This window comes from Oryctolagus cuniculus, chromosome 10, assembly GCF_051225735.1.
Source record: "Oryctolagus cuniculus isolate XC-2025 breed Fujian yellow rabbit chromosome 10, ASM5122573v1, whole genome shotgun sequence".
NCBI classification, from domain to species: Eukaryota; Metazoa; Chordata; class Mammalia; order Lagomorpha; family Leporidae; genus Oryctolagus; species Oryctolagus cuniculus.
In genome coordinates, this window is record NC_142876.1 from 102007392 (window position 1) to 102027809 (window position 20418).

A 20418-nucleotide genomic window follows, 5' to 3' on the forward strand; every position below is an offset into this window, starting at 1 on the left:
CCCCACCATTACTGCCCGGGAGACCTCTGCCCCTGAGCTGGGCTTGTGAGTGCAGTTGCACAGGCGCACCAGGGGTAGAGACAGCAAGTCCCTTCCCTGTCACCTGCCCCTCCCTGCTATCTAGCCCAAGACATATTCCCGCCTCTTCCTCCCATGCCCAGGCTCACCTCCAGGTTCTTAAAGAAGCCCTTCATGGCTTTTCTCCGGCATATCCAAATTGCTGCTGCTACTTGTGTGTTTCCGGGCTCTTACTGAGTATGCATTGAATGCAAGCACTCTGATACCATGACTGGTGACCTGACCCCGAGTGACAGGTGTGTAGGGTAAAATGTGGGCACGCCGGCCAGCGGGCTGATACACTGGACAGTAGTGGAGATGTCATCCAGGTACACGGATCACCACACACTTTAAAACTTAGGTTTATTTTTGGAATTTTCCATCTTACATTTCTGATGCACCATTGATGGTAACTGAAATCGTAGTGGGCAAACCAGCCACCCGAGGGGCTGCTGCAGTTCGACAGCAGGTACCCGTGTGTCCCCAGCAGCTTGCCTGGAGTGAGGCGGGGTGGAGGAGGAGGACGCCGCTCTCCTGAGTAATTTGGCTAATCCGTATGTATTTTCAGAGCTGTCCCCTAATGTAGTATCTGGTAGAGGTGCTCTCATAAAGGAAATAGCCTTAGTGGTTTTGTCGGTTCTCAGCTTCTGCTCAGCAGCAGTGGCTTGGAGCTCGGGCCATCGTAGCAGGGAACTGCAGAGTGGAAGGCAGGACTCTGTCCCCTGTCACAGTGCCAGCTCCGTGCTGTCGCTCTCCGGCAGCCTGCCTCGCTAGCAGAGTTGCCATCCTTGCCGGTGGGGGTGGGGACAGAGCGCACTAGTTTCCATGGGGTGGGGCCTACCACAGTCTCACTTCCCAAGGAACAACAGGACCAGGCTTGGGTCTGCATGGACAAGGCAGAAGTGGGTGGGCATGGCGGTATGGAGTAGACGGATCTTCCCAAGGAAGAGGAGCTAAGATCACACTAGGCTTATTTCTGGGGCTTCTGATTCTTATCCCAAATCCATCTTTTCAAAAAACCCTGCCCTAAATTGTAATGGTCCATTTACTAAACCTTTATCTAATTACTGAGATGGGGGCGATCTGTGCTGTCCACTCCACCCGAGAACTATGAGGGTTAGGGGTCCTGTGGGGTGAGCCCATTCTGCTGCACCTGCTGCCGCGCTCTCCCCGCCCCTCACTGCATCTACCAGGAATTGGACTCTTCTGAGGTCTGGCGTCTCACGTCCTGGTCTCCAACTTCGGAGAGGCCCCACCTTCCATCACAGCCTTTAACATTCTGTTGTGTAAGTTTAAAAAATTTTATTTGAGGGGTAGAGTTATAAAGAGGGAGAGACAGGGAGAGGGGTCTTCCATCCGCAGGGTCACTCTTCAAATGGCTGCAATGGCCAGAGCTGGGCCGTTCCGAAGCCAGGAGCCTGGACGTTCTGGTTGCCCCATGCTGGTGCAGGGGCCCAAGCACTTGGGGCATCTTCCTCTACTTTCCCAGGCTATGGCAGAGAGCTGGTTGATAAGCAGAGTGGCCATGACTCGAACCGGCGCCCATTTGGGATGCTGCTGCAGCAGGTGGAGGCTCAGCCCTCCACTACAGCTCCAGCCCCCATCCTTTAGAACTCGAGGAGTAGGGCTGACTTCAGCGCTTGTTGACTTCCCTGGGTTTCAGCTTGTATTTCTGAGCAGTGTTGAGGCACCATGTATACAGTTCTCTCTACACGTGGGCCCACGTTTCTGGAAAACAAGTCTCACAGCGGTTGGCTTTTAGCCCCTTCTACCACGGTGGGGAACCTGTTTTTTGCCAAGGACCATGTGGGTATTTACCCCATCACTTGCAGGCCATACCCACTTATCAGCTGAAAAACTGGCCACTGTAGACTGAGCTTCGAGTCCCGCCTGCGGCTGCCGTGGCAGAACCACCCCCAAGGATCTCGCTGGCCAGGCTCCCCCGAACCCCTGCACCTTACTTGGCAGTCGCCGAGCCTCCTGGGGGCCTATGTCTTTGTTGCCTTTGTCAACCGACTTTCTCTGTGCACGATTCAAGTGTTTCCTCCTCTCATTTCCTTGGTCTCCAGTGACCACACGTCACCTTTAGAACCTGCCGTCTCTCATGACGGAACAGCTCAACTGGCTCAACTTCCCGAACTGCCATGGGGAGGATCTTATAAAAGCGCTGGTCTCGGGGCCATCCCCGTGGTGCGGCAGGTTGTGCCACTCCAACACGGGGATCCCATATGCACACCTGGATGTTGAAGCCATTTGGGGAGTGAACCAGTGGATGGAAGATGCTAACTGCTTGCTTGTTTTTAAAGATTTGATTGAAAGACAGGGTTACAGAGAAGCAGAGGCAGAGCGGGGGTGGGTGGGTCTTCCATCTACTAGTTTACTCCCAGATGGCTGCAGTGACTGGAGTTGCACTGATCTGAAGCCAGGAGCTTTTTCTGGATCTCCCACACAGGTGCAGGCTCCCAAGAATCTGGGCCATCTTCTGCTTTCCCAGGCCATAGAAGAGAGCTGGATCAGAGGTGGAGCAGCTGGGACTTGAACCGGCGCCCATATGGATGCCGACACTGAAGGCCCCATAACTTTGCCTTTCAAAGAAACAAATCTTTAAGAAAAAAAATGTTGGGGCTGGTGCTGTGGCACAGCGGGTTAACACCCTGGCCTAAAGCACCGGCATCCCATATGGACACCGGTTCAAGACCTGGTTGCTCCACTTCCCATCCAGCTCTCTGCTGTGGTCTCAGAAAGCAGAAGATGGCCCAAATCCTTGGGCCCCTGCATCCGTGCGGGAAGAGCCAGAGTAAGCTCCTGACTTCTGATCGGCAGAGCTCCAGCTGTTGAGACCAACTGGGGAGTGAACCAGAGGATGGAAAATCCCCCTTTCACCTTCTCCCTCTCTATAACTGACTTTCAAAATAAATAAATCTGGAAAAAGTATTTTTTAGACAATCTTTTTAAAAACAAAACTCAATCCTCCAGGTGTTACCACAGCATTTAGATTATGTTAACTACTTGACATTACGTTTAATACCTGCCCTTGTCTGCAGGATTGAACCCTCCAGGCCATCCCACCGTGTCTTCCCCTCTCACTGACATAGCCACACAGACTGTTTCTGAAACAGACCAGACACGTGACCAACTGTGCTGCGCCCCGTGCTGTTTAGAAAGCCTGATGGATGTCTGCTCCACCCAGCCTGCCCTCCACCATCCTTACACGGAGCTGCTCGCTCTGCTCTTGGTTCTAGTTTGAGGTTTTCCCCAATAGCAGGGGATGATGGGCACTTTGACAGCCTGGCCAGAGTACCTTTTCCATGCCACTCCAAGGCCACTTTCCTAGGATGCCGAGTCGAGCACTTCACCTTGATGGCCAGGACTAAGTTATGTTGCTACACACACGCTCTGGATAAGGCCTGTCCAAAGAATCTGTCACAGTGCCTGACTCACTTCAGGAAGTTAAATAGCCACTTTACATCACTAAAACATTCTTGACTTGCAAATAGACTCATCTTTACTATATTAAGGGGGATGGTACAGATTAATTTCCTTTCAAAGTGTACATCACCAGAATGCTGGAGTTACGAATTCTCGACAGGACGCGTACTATGCTCACGTTATCACATATTGCATTGGAGACATAGCTGCCGACAGAGAAAGAGAAGAATGTCAGTGGACAAAGGGGAAGTTGGTACACTGCCGTTTTGTTCAAGATTTTTTTATTGGAAAGGCAGTGGTAGAGGAAGAGACAGAACTATATCTACTGATTCACTCCTGAATTGGCCACAGTGGGCCAGGCCAAAGCCAGGAGACAGGAACTTCTGGGTCTCCCAAGGCGGTGCAGGGTCCCAAGCACTTGGGCTACCTTCTGCTGCTTCTCCCAGGCCAGTAGCAGGGAGTTATAGTCGAAGTGGAGCAGCTGGGACTCAAACCAGCACCCATATGGGATGCCGGCATTGTGGGTAGAGGCTTAACATGCTATGGTACTACACCAGCACCATATCCGCTGTTGATATGAAATTGGAACCTGATAAAAATCTAAATACTATTCCCACATTGTTCTGGTAGCCATCTTCTTACATTTTGTTTGTAAAAATTCCGTAGATGGGCCTGGTTCTGTGGTGCAGCGGGTTAAGCCACAGTCTGCAATGCCAGCATCCCACATAGGCACCAATTGAAATCCCGGCTGCTTCATTTCCGATCCTGCTCCCTGCCTATGTACCTGGCAAAGCAAAAGAGGATGGCCAGAGTCCTGTGCCTCTGCACCCATGTGGGAGACCCAGAAGAAGCTCTGGGCTCCTGGCTCTGACCTGTTCCAGCCTAGTCACTGCAGCCATGTGGGGAGTGAACCAGTAGAAGATCTCCGTCTGTTTCTCTGTTACACTTTCAAATAAGTAAGCCTTTAAAAACAAGTAAAAACGTATACATCCACAGATCCGGTAGCATTATCCTGATTATCTCCGATGGGGCAGATTATCTGGCTCATGGGGGGGGGGTTCTTAGTTTAGTGTAGAATTCTCCTCATTGACAATACACCCTCTACTCCAAGTGAGTATCAAACCACATTTCCCCTGCAATGGGCACGGGGGAGATGGAGCAGGTTCTGTCGGCCCTCCTCATTCTGGATTACTCGGACCAGGGGGCACAGGGCAGGGCACAGTTGACCATATCTGCCTGAGTTAACCCGAGCAGATGTGGCACCCCTCTCCCCTGTGAGCACCGAGAGGAAGCCCACGGACCTTGTTTCCCCCTGCACTACAGATGAGTGGGTGTGGTGTCCCCTCGCCCCATCAGGCAAGGCAGAGGCGAGGGATAGCTGGAAGCTTTCTGAATTGGTAGATCTGCAGATGCCACCTTTCTAGGGCTGAACAGATTAAACTCTAGTTCAAACCAGACCTAGGAGTTCCAAAAACCAAAGATTAAATAACTTGAAACCAACTAGAGAAAATGACACATTCTCTATAAAGGAACAGGTTTGAATGACAATGGATTTTTTTTTTTAATTTGACAGGTAGAGTTATAGATAGTGAGACACAGAAAGGTCTTCCTTCTGTTGGTTCACTCCCCAAATGGCTGCTACGGAGCCAGGAGCCAAGTGCTTCCTCGTGGTCTCCCATGCGGGTGCAGGGCCCAAGCACTTGGGCCATCCTCCACTGTCTCCCCAGGCCACAGCAGAGAGCTGGACTGGAAGAGGAGCAACCGGGACTAGAACCTGGCACCCATATGGGATGCAGGTGCCGCAGGCAGAGGATTAACCAAGTGAGCCATGGCGCCGGCCCCTGGACAATGGATTTTAATCAGACACTGTGGAAGCCATAAAGAAGTGGCACATTTTTCAAATGCTGAATCAATAGAAAGATTCGAAGTAGCAAAGCCATCTTGAGCAAAACAAAGCTAGAAGAAGCATCACATTACTAGATTTCAAAATATATTTTAAAATTATAGTCAACAAAACACCAGTATATTGGGGCCGGCGCTGTGGCATAGTGGGTAAAGCTGCTGCCTGCAGTGCCGGCATCCCATGGAGGCACCAGTTTGAGTCTCAGCTGCTCTACTTCTGATCCAGCTCTCTGCTATGGCCTGGGAAAGCAGTAGAAGATGGCCTAAGTCCCTGGGACCCTGCACCCACTTGGAAGACCCGGAACAGTCTCCTGGCTTCCGATCGGCACACTCCAGCATTGTGGCCAACTGGGGAGTGAACCAGCAGATCGAAGACCTCTTTCTCTGCCTCTACTCTTTTTAACCCTGACTTTCAAATAATAAATATAAAAAAAAAAAACCAAAACACACTATATTGGCATAAAACAGACATATTGCCCAATGGAATAGGATAGGAAGTGGCCAAGAATATACAAAGGAGAAAGGATAAAGTCTTCAATAAATAGTCTTGGGAAGACTGAATGTCCACATGCAAAAGAATGAAAATAGACCCTTTTCTCACTCCTTACATCAGACAACTCAAAAGTGGTTGAAGACTTATACTTGAGGCCTGAAACTCTAGAGCCACTAGAATAAAACACAGGGGGAAAGCGCCCAGACGTTTGCCAGTCACCTCCCAGATTCTGAAGTCACAGGACACGAAAGCAAAAATAGACAAATAGGATTGTATCAAACTAAGGAATTTCTTCGTATCAAAGCAAACAGCAGAGCGAAGAGACAAGCCTCAGCCTGGGAGAAGATCTAAACCATACATCAGCTAAGGGCAATATTTAAAATACACAAGGAACTCACAACAAATCATTAAGAAAAAATGAGCAAACGACCTGAAGAGATACTTCAAGAAGAAATAAAAATGGCCACTTGATGTTTCAAAAAAATGCTCAACATCACACAGCAGAGAAATGAGTAAAACCACAATGCGAGGCAGGCATTGAGCCTAGTGGTTAGGACACCCCTGTCCCCTATCCAAGTACTGGGTTTAATTCCTAGCCTTGGGGCTGCCACTGGAGAGAGACCCTGGATGAAGCTTCCTGATCTCATCTTTCCGCTGGCCCAGCTCCTGCCACTGCACGTATTTGGAGACTGAACTATCAGATGGGAGCTCACTCTCTGCCTTTCAAATTAAACCAATGACTGTGAGATATCCACCTCAGAGCAAAATGATCAGACTGGTAGGCATTTGACCATGCGGGACACCTGCGTCTCATAGTGGAGTGCCTCCTGTACGTCCTGGCTCCTCTGCTAATCCAGCTTCCTGCCAATGCGCACCTTCAGAGGCTGCAGGTGATGGCTCAAGGGGTTAGGTCCCTGCCACCCATGTGGGACACCTGATTGAGCTCCTGGCTTTGGCTTGGCCCAGCCCCAGCAGGCATTTGGGGAGTCAGCCAGTAGACAGGTGCTTTTTCTCCCACACATCAATTTTTTTGTAAAATGAAGATTACAAGTATTGGTGAGGATATGAGAAGGGGAAAATTTGTTCATTTTTTAAAGATTTATTTTACTTGAAAGGCAGAGTTAGAGGCAGAGAGAGAGAGGTCTTTCATCAGCTGGTTCACTCCCTAATTGGCCCCAAGGGCTGGAGCTGAGCTGATCCGAAGCCAGGAGCCAGGAGCTTCTTCCTGGTCTCCCACACAGGTGCAGGGGCCCAAGGACTTGGACGATCTTACACTGCTTTCTCAGGCCAGAGCAGAGAGCTGGTTTGGAAGTGCAGCAGCTGGGTCTCCAACCGGTGCCCATATGGGATGCGGGCACTGCAGCTGGTCACTTTTACCTGCTACGCCACAGTGCCGGCCCCTTGTAAGTTAATTCAGTCACTTTGAAGATAGCATGGAGGCTCCTCCGAAACTCAAAATAGTGTCTGGCATCGTGATATAATGGGTGAAGCCACGTCTGACGATGCTGGCCTTCCATATGGGTGCCGGTTCGAGTCCTGGCTGCTCCACTTCCAATCCAGCTCCCTACTAATGCACCTGGGAAAGCAGCAGTAGACTGTGCAAGTACCTGGGTCCCTGCACCCACGTGGGAGACAGGAATGAAGCTCCTGGCTTCGGTCTGGCACAGCCCTGACTGTTACAGCTATTTAGGGAATGAGCCAGCAGATGGAAGATATCAGTCTTTGAAATAAAATTTTTAAAAAATTACCATATGATCTAGATACACAACCAATGGAATTGAGGTCAGTATGCCAAGAAGATATCTACATTCCTATATTCATTTCAGCATTATTCATGGTTGCAAAGATACGAAATAAACCTATCAGTGGATAAGTGGATCTTTAGACACAGTGCAACACTATTCAGGCTTTAAACAGGACGTTCTGTTCTTTGAGAGAACATGGACGAGCCTAGAGGACGGTGGGGCTGGTGCTGTGGCGTACAGGTTAAAGCCCCAGCCTGCAGTGCTGGTATCCTATGTGGGCACTGGTTTGAGTCCTGGCTGCTCAACTTCCAATCCAGCTCCCTGCTCATGTGCCTGGGAAAGCAATGGAAGATGGCCCAAGTCCTGGGGCCCCTATACCCATGTGGGAGACCCGGAAAAAGCTTCTGGCTCCTGGCTTCCAGGCTGGCCCAGCCCCAACTGTTGGTGGCCATTTGGGGAGTGAACCAAGATTGATCTCTATCTCTGCTTTTCAAATAAATCTTTAAAAAATAGCATGTGCTACATTTCAAAATAGCTAAAAGAATTTTATATATCTTCACGGTCAGAATATTTATTTCAAGTGATGAATGTTAATCTGATTTGAACATTCCATAATACTATATATTATACATTCATAATTATAAATGTATAATATATAGTATTATATATAGTATATATACTATGTATTATATATATATATATATAAAAACAGATTGGCATGGTGGATAAAAACCATGAGCCAACTACATTCTGTCTAAAAGAAACTCACTTCAATCAACTGCAAAACAAAAACTTCCTCAAATTTACTAAGTAGGTTGGAAGTAAAGATAGAAAATATAACATGTAGAGCCCAGTGTTGTGGCATAGATTAAGCCCCTGACTGCAGTGCCAGGATCCTATGGGTTCCCATTCAAGTGGGAGACCAGAAAGAGCCCCCTGGCTTTGGATTGGCTCAGCTCTAGCCATTGCTGCCAACTGGGGAGTGAATCAGTGGATGAAAGACCTCTCCTTCTCTCCCCTCTCTGCCTCCTCTCCTAACTCTGAGTTTCAAATAAATAAATCTTTAAAAAAAATTCCATTTTTCACTGTAATAGAGAACCACCCTAAATTTAGTATGCAGCCACCAAAGATCCGAAATAGTCCTAAAAATCTTGAAAGAAAAGAACAAAGCTGAGAGCAACACAATACCAGTTTTCAAAATATCTTACCAAGCTACAATAATCAAATAGCATGTTACTGGCATAACAAATCAACAATGGACAAATCAACCAATGGAATAGAATAGTGTAGAAGTAAACCCATAGATTTTTAGTCAACTGGTTTACCACAAAGGTGTCAAGAACATACAATGGGGAAATAACAGTCTCTTCAAAAGTGTTGGTTAAACCTGATATTAAAAACAGAAGCGGACCCTTACCTTATACCATACACAAAAGTGAACTCCAAGTGAATTAAAGACTCAGTCTAAGACCTGAAACTGAACTACTAGAAAAAAGGGGCAAACCTCCACAAACACTGACCGACAATGATTTTTCTGGGCCTGACCCAAAAAGCACAGGCAACAAAAACAGATAAGTGAGAGCCTATCAAGCTAAGAAAAATTCTATACACCCAAGTACACAATCAGTAAAGATGACGCACAGATTGGGAGAAAACACTCGCAAATCCTACATCTGAGAATGGGTTAGTACACAAGATATATGGGGAACTTAATAGCAAACAACTCAATTAAAAAAAAAAAAAAGTTGATGAAGGACCTGAATATTTTTCCAAAGACATACAAATATCCAACAGATATAGGGAAAAAAAAATCAATAAAAATCACTAGGGAAATGCAAATTAAAACCATAACAAGATACTAAAAAATCCTAGCAGTAACAAGTGGGTGAGGATCTGGACAAAAGGGAACGCTCGTACACTTTGGTTGGATGATACAGCTATTATGTAATGGAAGTTCCTTAAACTACAGATCGAAATACGATACAGCAACCCCACCTCTCAATTCCTTTGGCTATGGAATCACAGATCAGTGTGTCAAAGAGATATCTGTACTCCCATGTTTTTTTGTTTGGGACAGGCAGAGTGGACAGTGAGAGAGAGAGAGACAGAGAAAAAGGTCTTCCTTTTGTCAGTGGTTCACCCTCCAATGGCCGCTGCGGCCAGCGCACCGCGCTGATCCAATGGCAGGAGCCAGGTACTTATCCTGGTCTCCCATGGGGTGCAGGGCCCAAGCACCTGGGCCATCCTCCACTGCACTCCCTGGCCACAGCAGAGAGCTGGCCTGGAAGAGGGGCAACCGGGACAGAATCCGGCGCCCCGACTAGGGCTAGAACCCGGTGTGCCGGCGCCGCAAGGCGGAGGATTAGCCTGGTAAGCCGCGGCGCCGGCCCTACTCCCATGTTCTTACATCATTATTCACAGTACCCAAGATACAGAACCAACCTTAAGTGTCCACCAACAGGAAAACAGATTTAGAAAACATGGCACATACACACAACAGAATACCATTCAGCCTTCAAAAAAGGAAACCTTGTTATCTGCAACAGTGTGCATAAACCTGAGGACATTAAGTGACAATAAGCCAGAGACAGATACTTCAAGATCTCCCTTAGAAGAGCTGTCCCTGCCACCCAAGTAGGAAATCCAGGTTGAGCTCTAGGCTCCCGCTTGGGTCTGGCCCAGCCCTAGCAGACATCTGGGGAGTGAACTAATGGATGGCAGCTGATTGGTGGAAAGAGAACATGAGAGAGAAAGAAAACAGGAGGCTAGGCAGGCACTGATCCTATACAACAACTCCCTGGAACAGACACTCACTCCTGCACGACTCAGCCCACGCTGCTGATCCATTCATTAGGGTAGAGACCGGTGACCAATCACCTCCACTGGACCTCGCCCCTTCAAGGTCCCACCACTGCCACACTGGGCACTGAGCTTCCAGCGCATAGACACATGGGGCACAAGCCAACCAGAAGCACAGCAGGAGGGGGCCTCCTAGTCCCATGCACGACCCTGTATGCGAGAGACGCTTGGAAAAGCGTTTGACCTTTACTGCAAGTACTGTATACCTCAAGAACTAGCAACGCTGTCCTCGGGCCTAGGTTTATTCCTATTTACCCTCAATCTCAAAAAGAGCCATACTGCCTCTCTAGGCACTTGTTGTAGACATCACCAGTGCTCGGGACTGTTCAAGGCAGGGGCAAGGCTTACCAGCCCAGCGTCTGCTCTGTCTCCTCATGCTTCAGGTGGCAGCAGCTCCTGAGGTACGGGTAACGGCCTCCCTCTTCCCACACGTACACGTGCAGAGAACCATCCGTGGCTGTGCTGAGGACGCGGATAGGATCCTTCAAGGACACCGGGGTGGGGGTTGTGAGAGGGCAGAGGGTCAAAATCAAATAGGGAAGTGGGGGTTGGGGGAGTGGGGGCTGGCCTAGCAGGTAAGATACCCCCATCCCGCTCGGGAGTTCCTCCACTTCCGACTCCGGCTTCCTGCTGATGAGCACCCTGGGAGGCAGCAGTGATGGCTCCAGTAGCTGGATACCTGCCGCCCACGTGCGAGACCTGGACTGTTCCCAGTTCACTTGGCCTGGGCTGCCCCAGCTGTTCTGAGCACCTGAGGAGTCAACCAGTGGATGAGACCTCTCTGCTTTTCAAAGCAACAGGGACCAGTGTTGTGGCATGGTGAGTAAAGCCGCTTCCTGTGACACCGGCATACAATACGGGCTCTGCTTTGGGCTCCAGCTGCTCTACTTCTGATCCAGCTCCCTGCTGTTAGCCTGGGCCAACCGTGGAAGATGGCCCAGGTTCTTGGGCCTCTGCCACCCATGTGAGAGACCTGGATGAAGCTCCCGACTCCTGGCTTCAGCCTGGTCCAGCTCTGGGCATCGCAGCCATCTGGGGAGTGAACCAGTGGACAGAGGCTTGCTCTCTGTCTCTCCCTCTCTGTAACTCCGACTTGCAAGTAAATATTTTAAGACAACTATTCCTTTTTATAAAAAGATGAATGTTACGATCAGTGGGAGAAGACGATACACACCACCCATAGGCTCCTGATGGCTGTCTGGTGGTCCTCCAGTTGTCGCAGCAGGAGGCCGCCGATGGTGAAGAGGAACAGGTATGGCCCACTGCCGAAGACAATCATGTCGGCCTCGTTGACTCCCATCCAGCTGGGGTTCTCTATGTGATCTGGCAGCAGGAAATTGGCGATCTGCTGTGCTGTTTGCATACATAACACAAATGTGAGCAATCTTCAACATGTGGAGGGGTCATCTCTGAACTCCATCTTCCACAAGCAGGCAGGCAGGCACACTGTGAATCATTCTCCCTCCTTCCATGGGATTTCAGGCCTGTGGCCTGACCGTGGTGATGGGTCCGACAACACAGGGGCACAGGCTGTGGACAAAGGTAATAGCTCGGTGTTGAGGAGGCGGCCTGTAGTAAGAAGGGGCACTGAAACCCAGGCAGTAAGACAAAACAGAAGTCTACACACGCCTCCCTGTAGAGGGGGCTGGAAGGGAGCAGTCAGGCTGAGCGCTGCCCCCTTGCTCAGATTCGCATAGGCTGACAGTATACGGGCAGGGAAGACCACAGGTGCCTCTGTGGCGGAGCCTACCTCCGATGACAGTTTTGTCCTCAGTCTTCTGAGTTGTCAGGTCGAAGGTCATAAATCCCATCTTTTTTGAATCTCTTCGGAACATCAGCGTTATCCTATTTTCCCTTCTTGGGGTCCAGCTGGCCCCAAGGCATGATAAAAATGGGAGAGAGAAAGACAGAGGAGTGCTGTCCGGTGGCTTCAATAAGCACTCTGTAAGAAAGACCTAAGGAGAGAGAGCTGCGTGCGTCACGGGTGAAGGAGAGACCGCACAACAGACCCATTAAGCACGCTCATCGCTGCCTGACAGCCTTTTGGCTACGATCAAGCGTTGCCCCCACCCCCAACCCCCACATTGGGGCCAGGGCTTCTCAGGAAGGGTCGGGCAGTCAGCACCTGTCACTCTATGGTCTGAGGCACTCACTGTCACCTTCAGAGAGAACAGAGTCCCTAGGCATACCAAGATGGTGCAAGATCATCTTGTCGTATCGGCCCCTGCTCCAGGAGGGGCTCCCTCCCTGTGCTCTCCCGACCTCTCCTCAGAGCTCCTCGTTCTCTGGTGCCTGCTTCAAGGTCAAGGACTCCTCAGAGTGACACTTGAGCGCAGGCCTAGTTATTTGCTGTTGATCCTCTCTGTACAAGGGTCCTTCCAAAAGTTCATGAAAATGAAGTTAGAAGGCGAGTTTATTTTGTGCAACAGACTTTTGAAATCTGTGCATTATTCTTTCCTAATACACATTTTCCATAGGGGTTGTTTTTGAAGAGCCCTTGGAATTTCCAGCCAAAGTAGATCGAAGCAGAGAATAAAGCAAAAGTGAATACAGTTCCCAAAAACTCCCACCTTACTCCCTCTTTTCAAGTTTCATGAACAACTTTTCATTAATAAACATTTGCCATTGCAACTGGACATTTTTAATTCTCTTTGCATTGTTCCTGACTTCAGGAGAAGATTCCATTGTGCTATACCCTCTGGGAGCTGACACTGGTACGACTGTCATCAGGGATACCTCCTAACTGGGCCTTCCTCGGCTTCTCTCTCCCTTCCTGAGGTTGGAACTCAGAGCAGCACCTACCTTCGGGAAGGAACATTGTTGTGTCCCACACACAAAGACCCACTTCCCACACGGAGAGCAGCGTAGAATATCAACACTGAATTGAAAAGCTTTTGTTCTAGAAATTTCTGTCAAGCTAGGCATCTTAAATGTGTAGATGTCACCTGTAGAATCTCCCACCTGAAACCAAAACATTAACAACGTATCAACAGAAGGAGATGTGTACCTTAGGACTCCTTTCGACAGTGCCGCTGACTACAGGGCCAGCCACAACGGCTGCAATCAACCCTCCCAACCAGCCAGCCTAGCAGAATGGTTGCAAAAGACCTTTCTGAGCCCTGCGCACTCTTCTCTAGGGTAGTGATTCATTAGCCCGTCTACTCTATCCTTTTTTATCAGTCTCTGTCCAGATGCAAATCTTTCTCCACTGTTCCCATTTAAGTTCATGGACAGTATGATAATACACACCTGAAAGACAGGGCTATGAAATAAATCAGGCAGCTTCTTTAAGGAGGAGGGCTGGCTAAATGTACCTGATGGCACAGAGGTCCATACAACCAGTAACCATCAGTATGTTCTGACTGACTCAGAGAATGTGGAAGGGATGACCGTAGAGAGGCAGACTGGCATGTGACAGCAACTGGACCTTGACACCTGTGAAGGCAGCAGGCATCGCATTCGTGAGCCCCATCCAGACACAGGCCCACTTACCATGAGTACTGGGCCACGCGCGGAGAGAAAGGCTATCAAGGAGAAGCAGTCGTAAGGCATAAAGAATTCACTCAGAGCATCCTCACGGAGACAGTCCCACACTTTGATAGTTCTCTCCATATCCATAGTGACTGCCACACACAGATCCGGCAGGGTCACCAGATTCGTGATACTTGAGTCCTGGACTGGACTGGACCAGAAGATGTCACCCTAGAGAACAAGAGGGACACCATCTGTGGTCAGCAACTCTTCACATCACTTGTGCTTTTATTCTGCCCATGTTACCTGGAAACCTCTTCCAAATCAGATCCCCCTCCTGCTTCTGGGAAAAGGATGTGACCATGAAGACAAAACTTAGGCAGTACACGGAGACCCAGTAGCCCCTCAAGAAGCTATCAGACTCACTGAGCTCACACCAGTTCTGTCTCTTAATCACGAAACACTCAGCAAATCACAATCATGGATTCTTATGGGACTGTTAGTACACTTCCCAGTAAATGACACAGCAGTTCCAGCTGCTCCACTTCCAATCCAGCTCTCTGCTATGGCCTGGAAAAGGAGTGGAAGATGGCCCAAGTCCTTTGCTCTGACTCCCTGTGGGAGAGCTAGAAAAAGCTCCTAGTTCCTGAATACCTCAGTTCCAGCCATTGCAGTCATCTGGGGAGTGAACCAGAGGATGGAAGACCTCTGTCTCTGCCTCTTTCTATAACTCTTTCAAATAAGTCAATCTTGGGGCCAGCTCTGTGGCGCAGCAGGTTAAAGCCCTGGCCTGAAGCACTGGCATCCCATATGGGCATTGGTTCTAGTACCAGCTGCTGCTCTTCCCTCTACTATGGCCTGGGATAGCAGTGGGAGATACTCAAGTCCTTGGGCCCCTGCACCTGCATGGGAGACCTGGAGGAAGCTGCTGGCTCCTGGCTTCAGATCAGCCCAGCTCCGGCTGTTGCGGCCATCTGGGGGAGTGAACCCATGATGGAGGACCTTTCTCTGTCTCTACCTCACTCTGTAACTGTCTTTTAAATAAAACCTTTTTCCCCCCTTTTTTGACAAGCAGAGTTACTGAGAGATAGAAAGGTCTTCCTTTTTCCATTGGTTCACCCCCCAAATGGCCACTATGGCCGGCTCTGCGCCAATCCAAAGCCAGGAGCCAGGTGCTTCCTCCCAGTCTCCCACGTGTGTGGTGCAGGGCCCAAGCACTTGGGCCATCCTCCACTGCACTCCCGGGCCACAGCAGAGAGCTGGACTGGAAGAGGAGCAACCGAGACAGAATCTGGCACCCCAACCCAGACTAGAACCCAGGGTGCTGGCACCGCAAGCAGAGGATTAGCCTAGTGAGCCACGGCGCTGGCTAAATGAATTAAATCTTAAAAATATAATCTTTAAAAAAGTATCATCTACCATGAAAATTGTTATTCCACCACCAACCATGTACTTTGCAAACAAGACAGGAAAATGTTTACCTTCTAGACTTTTCTTTGCCCTTAAAAAAATTAATGTAAAAATCAATTTTTCTTTTGCCTGCTGAAAAGATTATCCCATGTGCAAAAAAATAAAGGATTTTAATGTATCATAAAAATTGCCAAGTCTGATAAATTACTAAATATCAATGTAAATACTTCTAGGGTTTCACAAAATCTCCTTGCATTTGATATATTTAGAAACTTTTCCATCACTCTCAAATGTAATCACTATTTTAATTTTTAGCACTATCCAAGTCATCTGTTGCAGTGTTAATCTCTTGCCATGTAACAAACCAACAAGCTTTTGGATTGGCTTCATGGTGATATGGGGCCAGCGCTGTGGTGTAACTGGTAAAGCCACCAGCTGCAGCACCAGCATCCCATATGGGCGCCGGTTTGAGTCTCAGCTGCTCCACTTTTGATCCAGCTCTCTGCTATGGCAGTAGAAGATGGCCCAAGTCCTTAGGCCCCTGCACCTGCGTGGGAGACCGGGAAGAAGTCCCCGGCTTTGAATCTGAATAGCTCCGGCTGTTGGGGCCATCTGGGGAATGCACCAGCGGATGGAAGACCTCTCTCCGCCTCTCCTTCTCTGTGTAACTCTTCAAGTAAATAAATCTTTAAAAAAATAAATAAAACCTTTGCAATATAGAAGCCATCTGTCCCCTAAATCTCCAAAATATGAGGGTGGAGTAGGCATAGCATAGGACAGCCGTTGTCACCCAAAACAAGACGATGGGGTGGGTGAGAAGCACCTGTGTATCGTTGATACACAGGAAATTTTAAATCCAGAGGAAAAATTGCTGGTAGTTTGTTGATTAGGATTCAATATCTAAGGAAGATTCTTCGGGACTCTTGGCTCCACTCTCCCGGCTCTTCATCCTGTCCCAAGTCACCCCTCCCTTCCCCTAGATGGTGGGCCAGTCCTGCAGCTGAGCAGTTTTCTCATCTGCTTCCTGACTGACAGTTTTATGATCCGAAGTCTTCTTTTCCTTTTGTGATGCCTCCTCCCCTTTAAATCCAGGCTGGTAGCGTTCTTGCCTTGTCATTAGACCTTTCTGGTCTCCTAAGAACCTTAGTGGAGTCTAGATTGGCAACTCATTCCCTACCACGTCCTATGTTCATGAAAGGGCATTTATCTGAAGACCCTAAGGTACAGCCAGTGCCCAGTTTTCACCAGGAGGGAGAGAGAACTCACAACAGGGAAAGCCAAGAAAATAGCATCATGTGGTCCCCATGCTGGAGTCTTCCAACTCCATCCCAGTGCTCCCTGTACTCCACGCGCTCATCCTGAGATCTCTGTGCCCCTGAGAGGCCATCTGCATTCAAGTACTTTCTGGGAAAGTCAGCACAGCCAACACACATCACTGACCGAGAGGCAGAAATGGGTAAGGAAGGCACACAATGCCAAAAGCTTGTTTATTCTGCTAAGGCACTTGGTGTTACTGGTAGAAAAGCAATTGTTGTACAGGCTTCTACATAGAAATGCCTACTCCTATAACAAAAATAAAGATATAGGGCCCAGCACTGTGGTACAGCGGGTAATGCCCTGGCCTGAGGCGCTGGCATTCCATATGGGTGCCACTTCGAGACCAGGCTGCTCCACTTCTGATCCAGCTCTCTGCTATGGCCAGGGAAAGCAGTGGAAGATGGCCCAAGAGCTTGGGCCTCTGTGCCTGCGTGGGAGACCAGGAAGCAGCTCCTGTCTCCTGGCTTCGGATCGGCACAACTCTGGCCGTTGCAGCCGATTGGGGAGTGAACCAATGGATGGAAGACCTCTCTCTCTCTGTGTAACTCAGACTTTCAAATAAAACAAAAAATGAAGATATAAACACATGCTCTGACTATGTTCTAAACGACAGATTCCGAGTTACCAAACCTGATTTGAAACTGTCTGACACCAGTTCTGAGGAGCGCTTTGCTCTCGGCCACAGGATTCATGCAGGCAGAGGAAGGCATTTCTTTTGCTGCTTGTAGGCCAGGCTCACCTTTTGGACATCCCAGGCATAAAGTTTGTCAAACGAAGACACAGCGCAGACGATGGGTCGTGAGGGTCTGTCTGTTGTGAGGTCATTTCTTGTGAGATAAGCTATAGGTCCCAGGATTCCTGAAAGGATACACAGACAACATCTGGCCAGCAGGTACCTGGCAATCCAAACCAAGTCAAAGTATTTTAATATCCTCTGCACCTTTCAAAGAGGGCCTGGGGAACAAGTGTGGAAAGAGTGGAAATTGGACTTGAGTTGGGCCAAACAATTCCCATTGCAGATTGGCTTTTCGGGAGAGATTGGCCAACTCATTTTACCTCTTTAATTTTCAGGGGCCAGCATTGTGACGCTGCACACTTGTAATGCTGGCATCCCGTTATCAGAGCATTGGTTCAAGTTCCGACTGCTTCATTTCCGAGCCAGCTCCCTGCTAAAGCACCCAGGAAAGCATGGAATGTGGCCCCAGTGAGAGACCCGGATGAAGCTCCAGGCTCCTGGCATAGGCCTGGCCCAACCCTGGCTGTTGCGGCCATTTGGAGAGTGAACTAGTGGATCGAAGACTTCTCTTTGCCTTTCAAATAAATGAGTGCATCTTTAAAAAAAAAAAATTCAAATGATCCCAAGCCCACTCTGGCCTCTCCCTTCAGCACAGACTGGAGGGGATAGAGACGGGGCAGGGAGGGTGTCACAGCCACCTGGTCCCGTAACATTTCAATTCCCTTTTCCCTCCACCAAATGAGAACACAAGACTGCGTACAGGACGAAGACGTACAGGACGAAGACTTCAGAAAGCCCGTTTCTGACGTCCCGCTAGGCCCCCGTTCCCTTACCCACATTCCCAGTGACTTCTTTGCAGACGAAGTCCTCTGGCCGTGCGTGCGCCATCCGTCGTTCCCGCCTGTTCATCTGGAGGAAGACCTGCTTCCACGGCTGAGAACCCAGCCACTCGCAGTCACATTTGCACAAGTGCCACCTCCTCACACACAGCGTTCTGCAAACAGGGGTCACCCAGTCAGGCTGCCTGTGCTCGGTCCCGGGCCCTGAGCTGCTGTGCCTTTGCGGGAACACCCGCCTCATGCTAACCTGCCTGTGTCTCTCTCCCAGCATGGCGGCACACACAGGTGCAGCCTCCTCCCTGCTTCCCACCTTCCCCTCCCCCTCCCTTACTCACTTCCACAGGTGATCACTGTTTGCAACCATTCGCCAGTGCTATGGGAGAGAAAGCAAGAGAAGCGAGCTATCAGTACCTGGAAGCTGCCCTCGCCTCTGCTGCCACCTGTTCTGGAAACTGGGCTCTCGCAGCTCCAAGCCCTCCCAGTGTGGGGAGACAGCAGGGAGCTATGGTTGCTAACATTCCATTCCACGCTTGGGGCCCTCAGAGCCAATGAAGCTAACCCCCAAACCCTCGGTGTGCTCCTCAGCCCGTCTGTAGACTGGGACTCAAAATGGTCAAAGAAGCAACTGAGCCCTAAGGCCCCTGGCCTATCAGAGGCGGAACAAGGGAAACTTGGGGAATGAAGGAAGGCTGTGCAGGACAATGCCGGGGAGCCAAGGTTTCACGGCTGGGGGTGAGAGATGTAAGCCTGTGCAAGAACCGACAAGGTGGAAGGGTGTGGGCAGGCAGCTCGTCAGTTCGAAGCAGCGGAGGGTGGCGAGCCTTGACCTTGTTCACTTGGGAAGCCTGGAGCAAGCTGAACCCATCCAGGAAAGAGAAGATCCGAGCCATTGGCAAGTGGGGCAACTGGACCGCCATCTCACGGGCCCTGAGCCTGCGGCCAGCCTCCTCCCTACTCTGTGCATTGCTCTGAATTTAAAGGCTTGGCCAAAGTCTGCAGCAGGTGGCAGGACTTCCACTCACAGCTCATCTGCTCTGATAGAAGCCAGCTGCATGTGGGCAGACCCCCAGCTGACATCGCTACCACCCCTTCCCTGGGGCCAGGCCCACACAGCTGAGGGCCCTGCCGCCTAAACTGGCTTGTTAGCGGGGGTCGTTGATTACCGGAGTCCGACAGTGCCGCCTTTGCTCTGTGAGCTGGAAGTGCAGGACCCCGACAGCCCCAGTTGCTGATGTGCCTGTCAGAACTCTCTAGGAAGCGTCAACTGATGTTCTTGCCATGTCTCTGTGTGACGTCTTTTCAGCTGCTCCAAAATCCCTGGGTAGGGCATCTTGCTTGCCATGTTGGTGTATCTGCCTCCAGATACTGAATCTGGCCAGCAAGGCCCATCTCTCAATGCCATTACAGCCCCAGGGTTTCTGCCTTTGGGCACTTAGCTTCCTAGGAGAAGAAGGCATGACCCATACAGACTTCGCCCTAGAGGTCTGTGCTAAGGGGGCAGGCCCTGTCTGAGGTCAGTGTTCCTCACCCCTGCCCGTGACACACCCTTTTCTACAGTTCCAAGTCTCCCCAGAATTTGACAGCCCATTCCAATATTTTCTACAGAGTATCATGGGCTGAGCGTGCCCTCTAACATACATGTAGAAATTCTAACCCCAAATGAGATTGGAGGTGTGGCCTTTGGGAGTAGGCCTTGAGGATGGAGCCCTCTCCAATGGGATTCATGACTTCTATTCCCTTATAAAAGAGACTGAGCCTAGCAGTGAAGATGCCCGCACTGCACATCAAGGATCCCTGGGTTGGATTCAGGCTCCAACTCCTGACTCCAGCTTCCTGCCAAGTCAGATCCTGGGAGACAGCAGTGATGGCTCAAGCGACAGGGTCCCTAGGACCACGCGGCAGACCCAGATGGAGTTCCCACTCCCAGCATCAGACTGGCTTGACTCCAGCCACTGAGGAAGTAAACTTTGTGTTTCTCTCTCTCTCTCTTTCTCTCTCCCTCTCCCTCAAATAAACAAATGCAATTTTGCAGGAAGAGGGACCCCCGGAGGGTTTTCTAGCATTCTGCCTACCATGTGAAGATACAGGAAGCTGGCAGGCTGCAATCCCGAGGAGGGCCCTAGCCAGAGCCTGCCCAGGCTGGCCCCCAACCTCACACTT

The 20418-nt window shown here is 49.9% G+C and overlaps 1 protein-coding gene across 4 annotated transcripts; it reads right to left on the reverse strand.

Moving 5' to 3' along the window:
- Positions 1-1344: 1344 nt before the first annotated feature.
- FBXW12 (F-box and WD repeat domain containing 12) lies at positions 1345-19244 on the reverse strand. Of its 4 annotated transcripts, none has more exons than XM_089306335.1 (10): positions 19086-19244; positions 18594-18631; positions 18253-18413; positions 17423-17541; positions 13978-14187; positions 13288-13446; positions 12236-12440; positions 11660-11838; positions 10834-10967; positions 1345-1560 (listed from the first exon to the last, which is right to left on the reverse strand). In XM_089306335.1, exons 1-10 carry the CDS (start codon positions 19173-19175, stop codon positions 1548-1550), a joined length of 1308 nt encoding a protein of 435 aa, XP_089162461.1. In that variant the 5' UTR covers positions 19176-19244; the 3' UTR covers positions 1345-1547. The 4 variants fall into 4 exon arrangements, with proteins under 4 accessions (XP_089162461.1, XP_089162462.1, XP_089162460.1 ...); XM_089306336.1 differs by having other exon boundaries at positions 1345-1785; XM_089306334.1 differs by having other exon boundaries at positions 1345-3692.
- Between the last annotated feature and the right edge of the window lie 1174 nt (positions 19245-20418).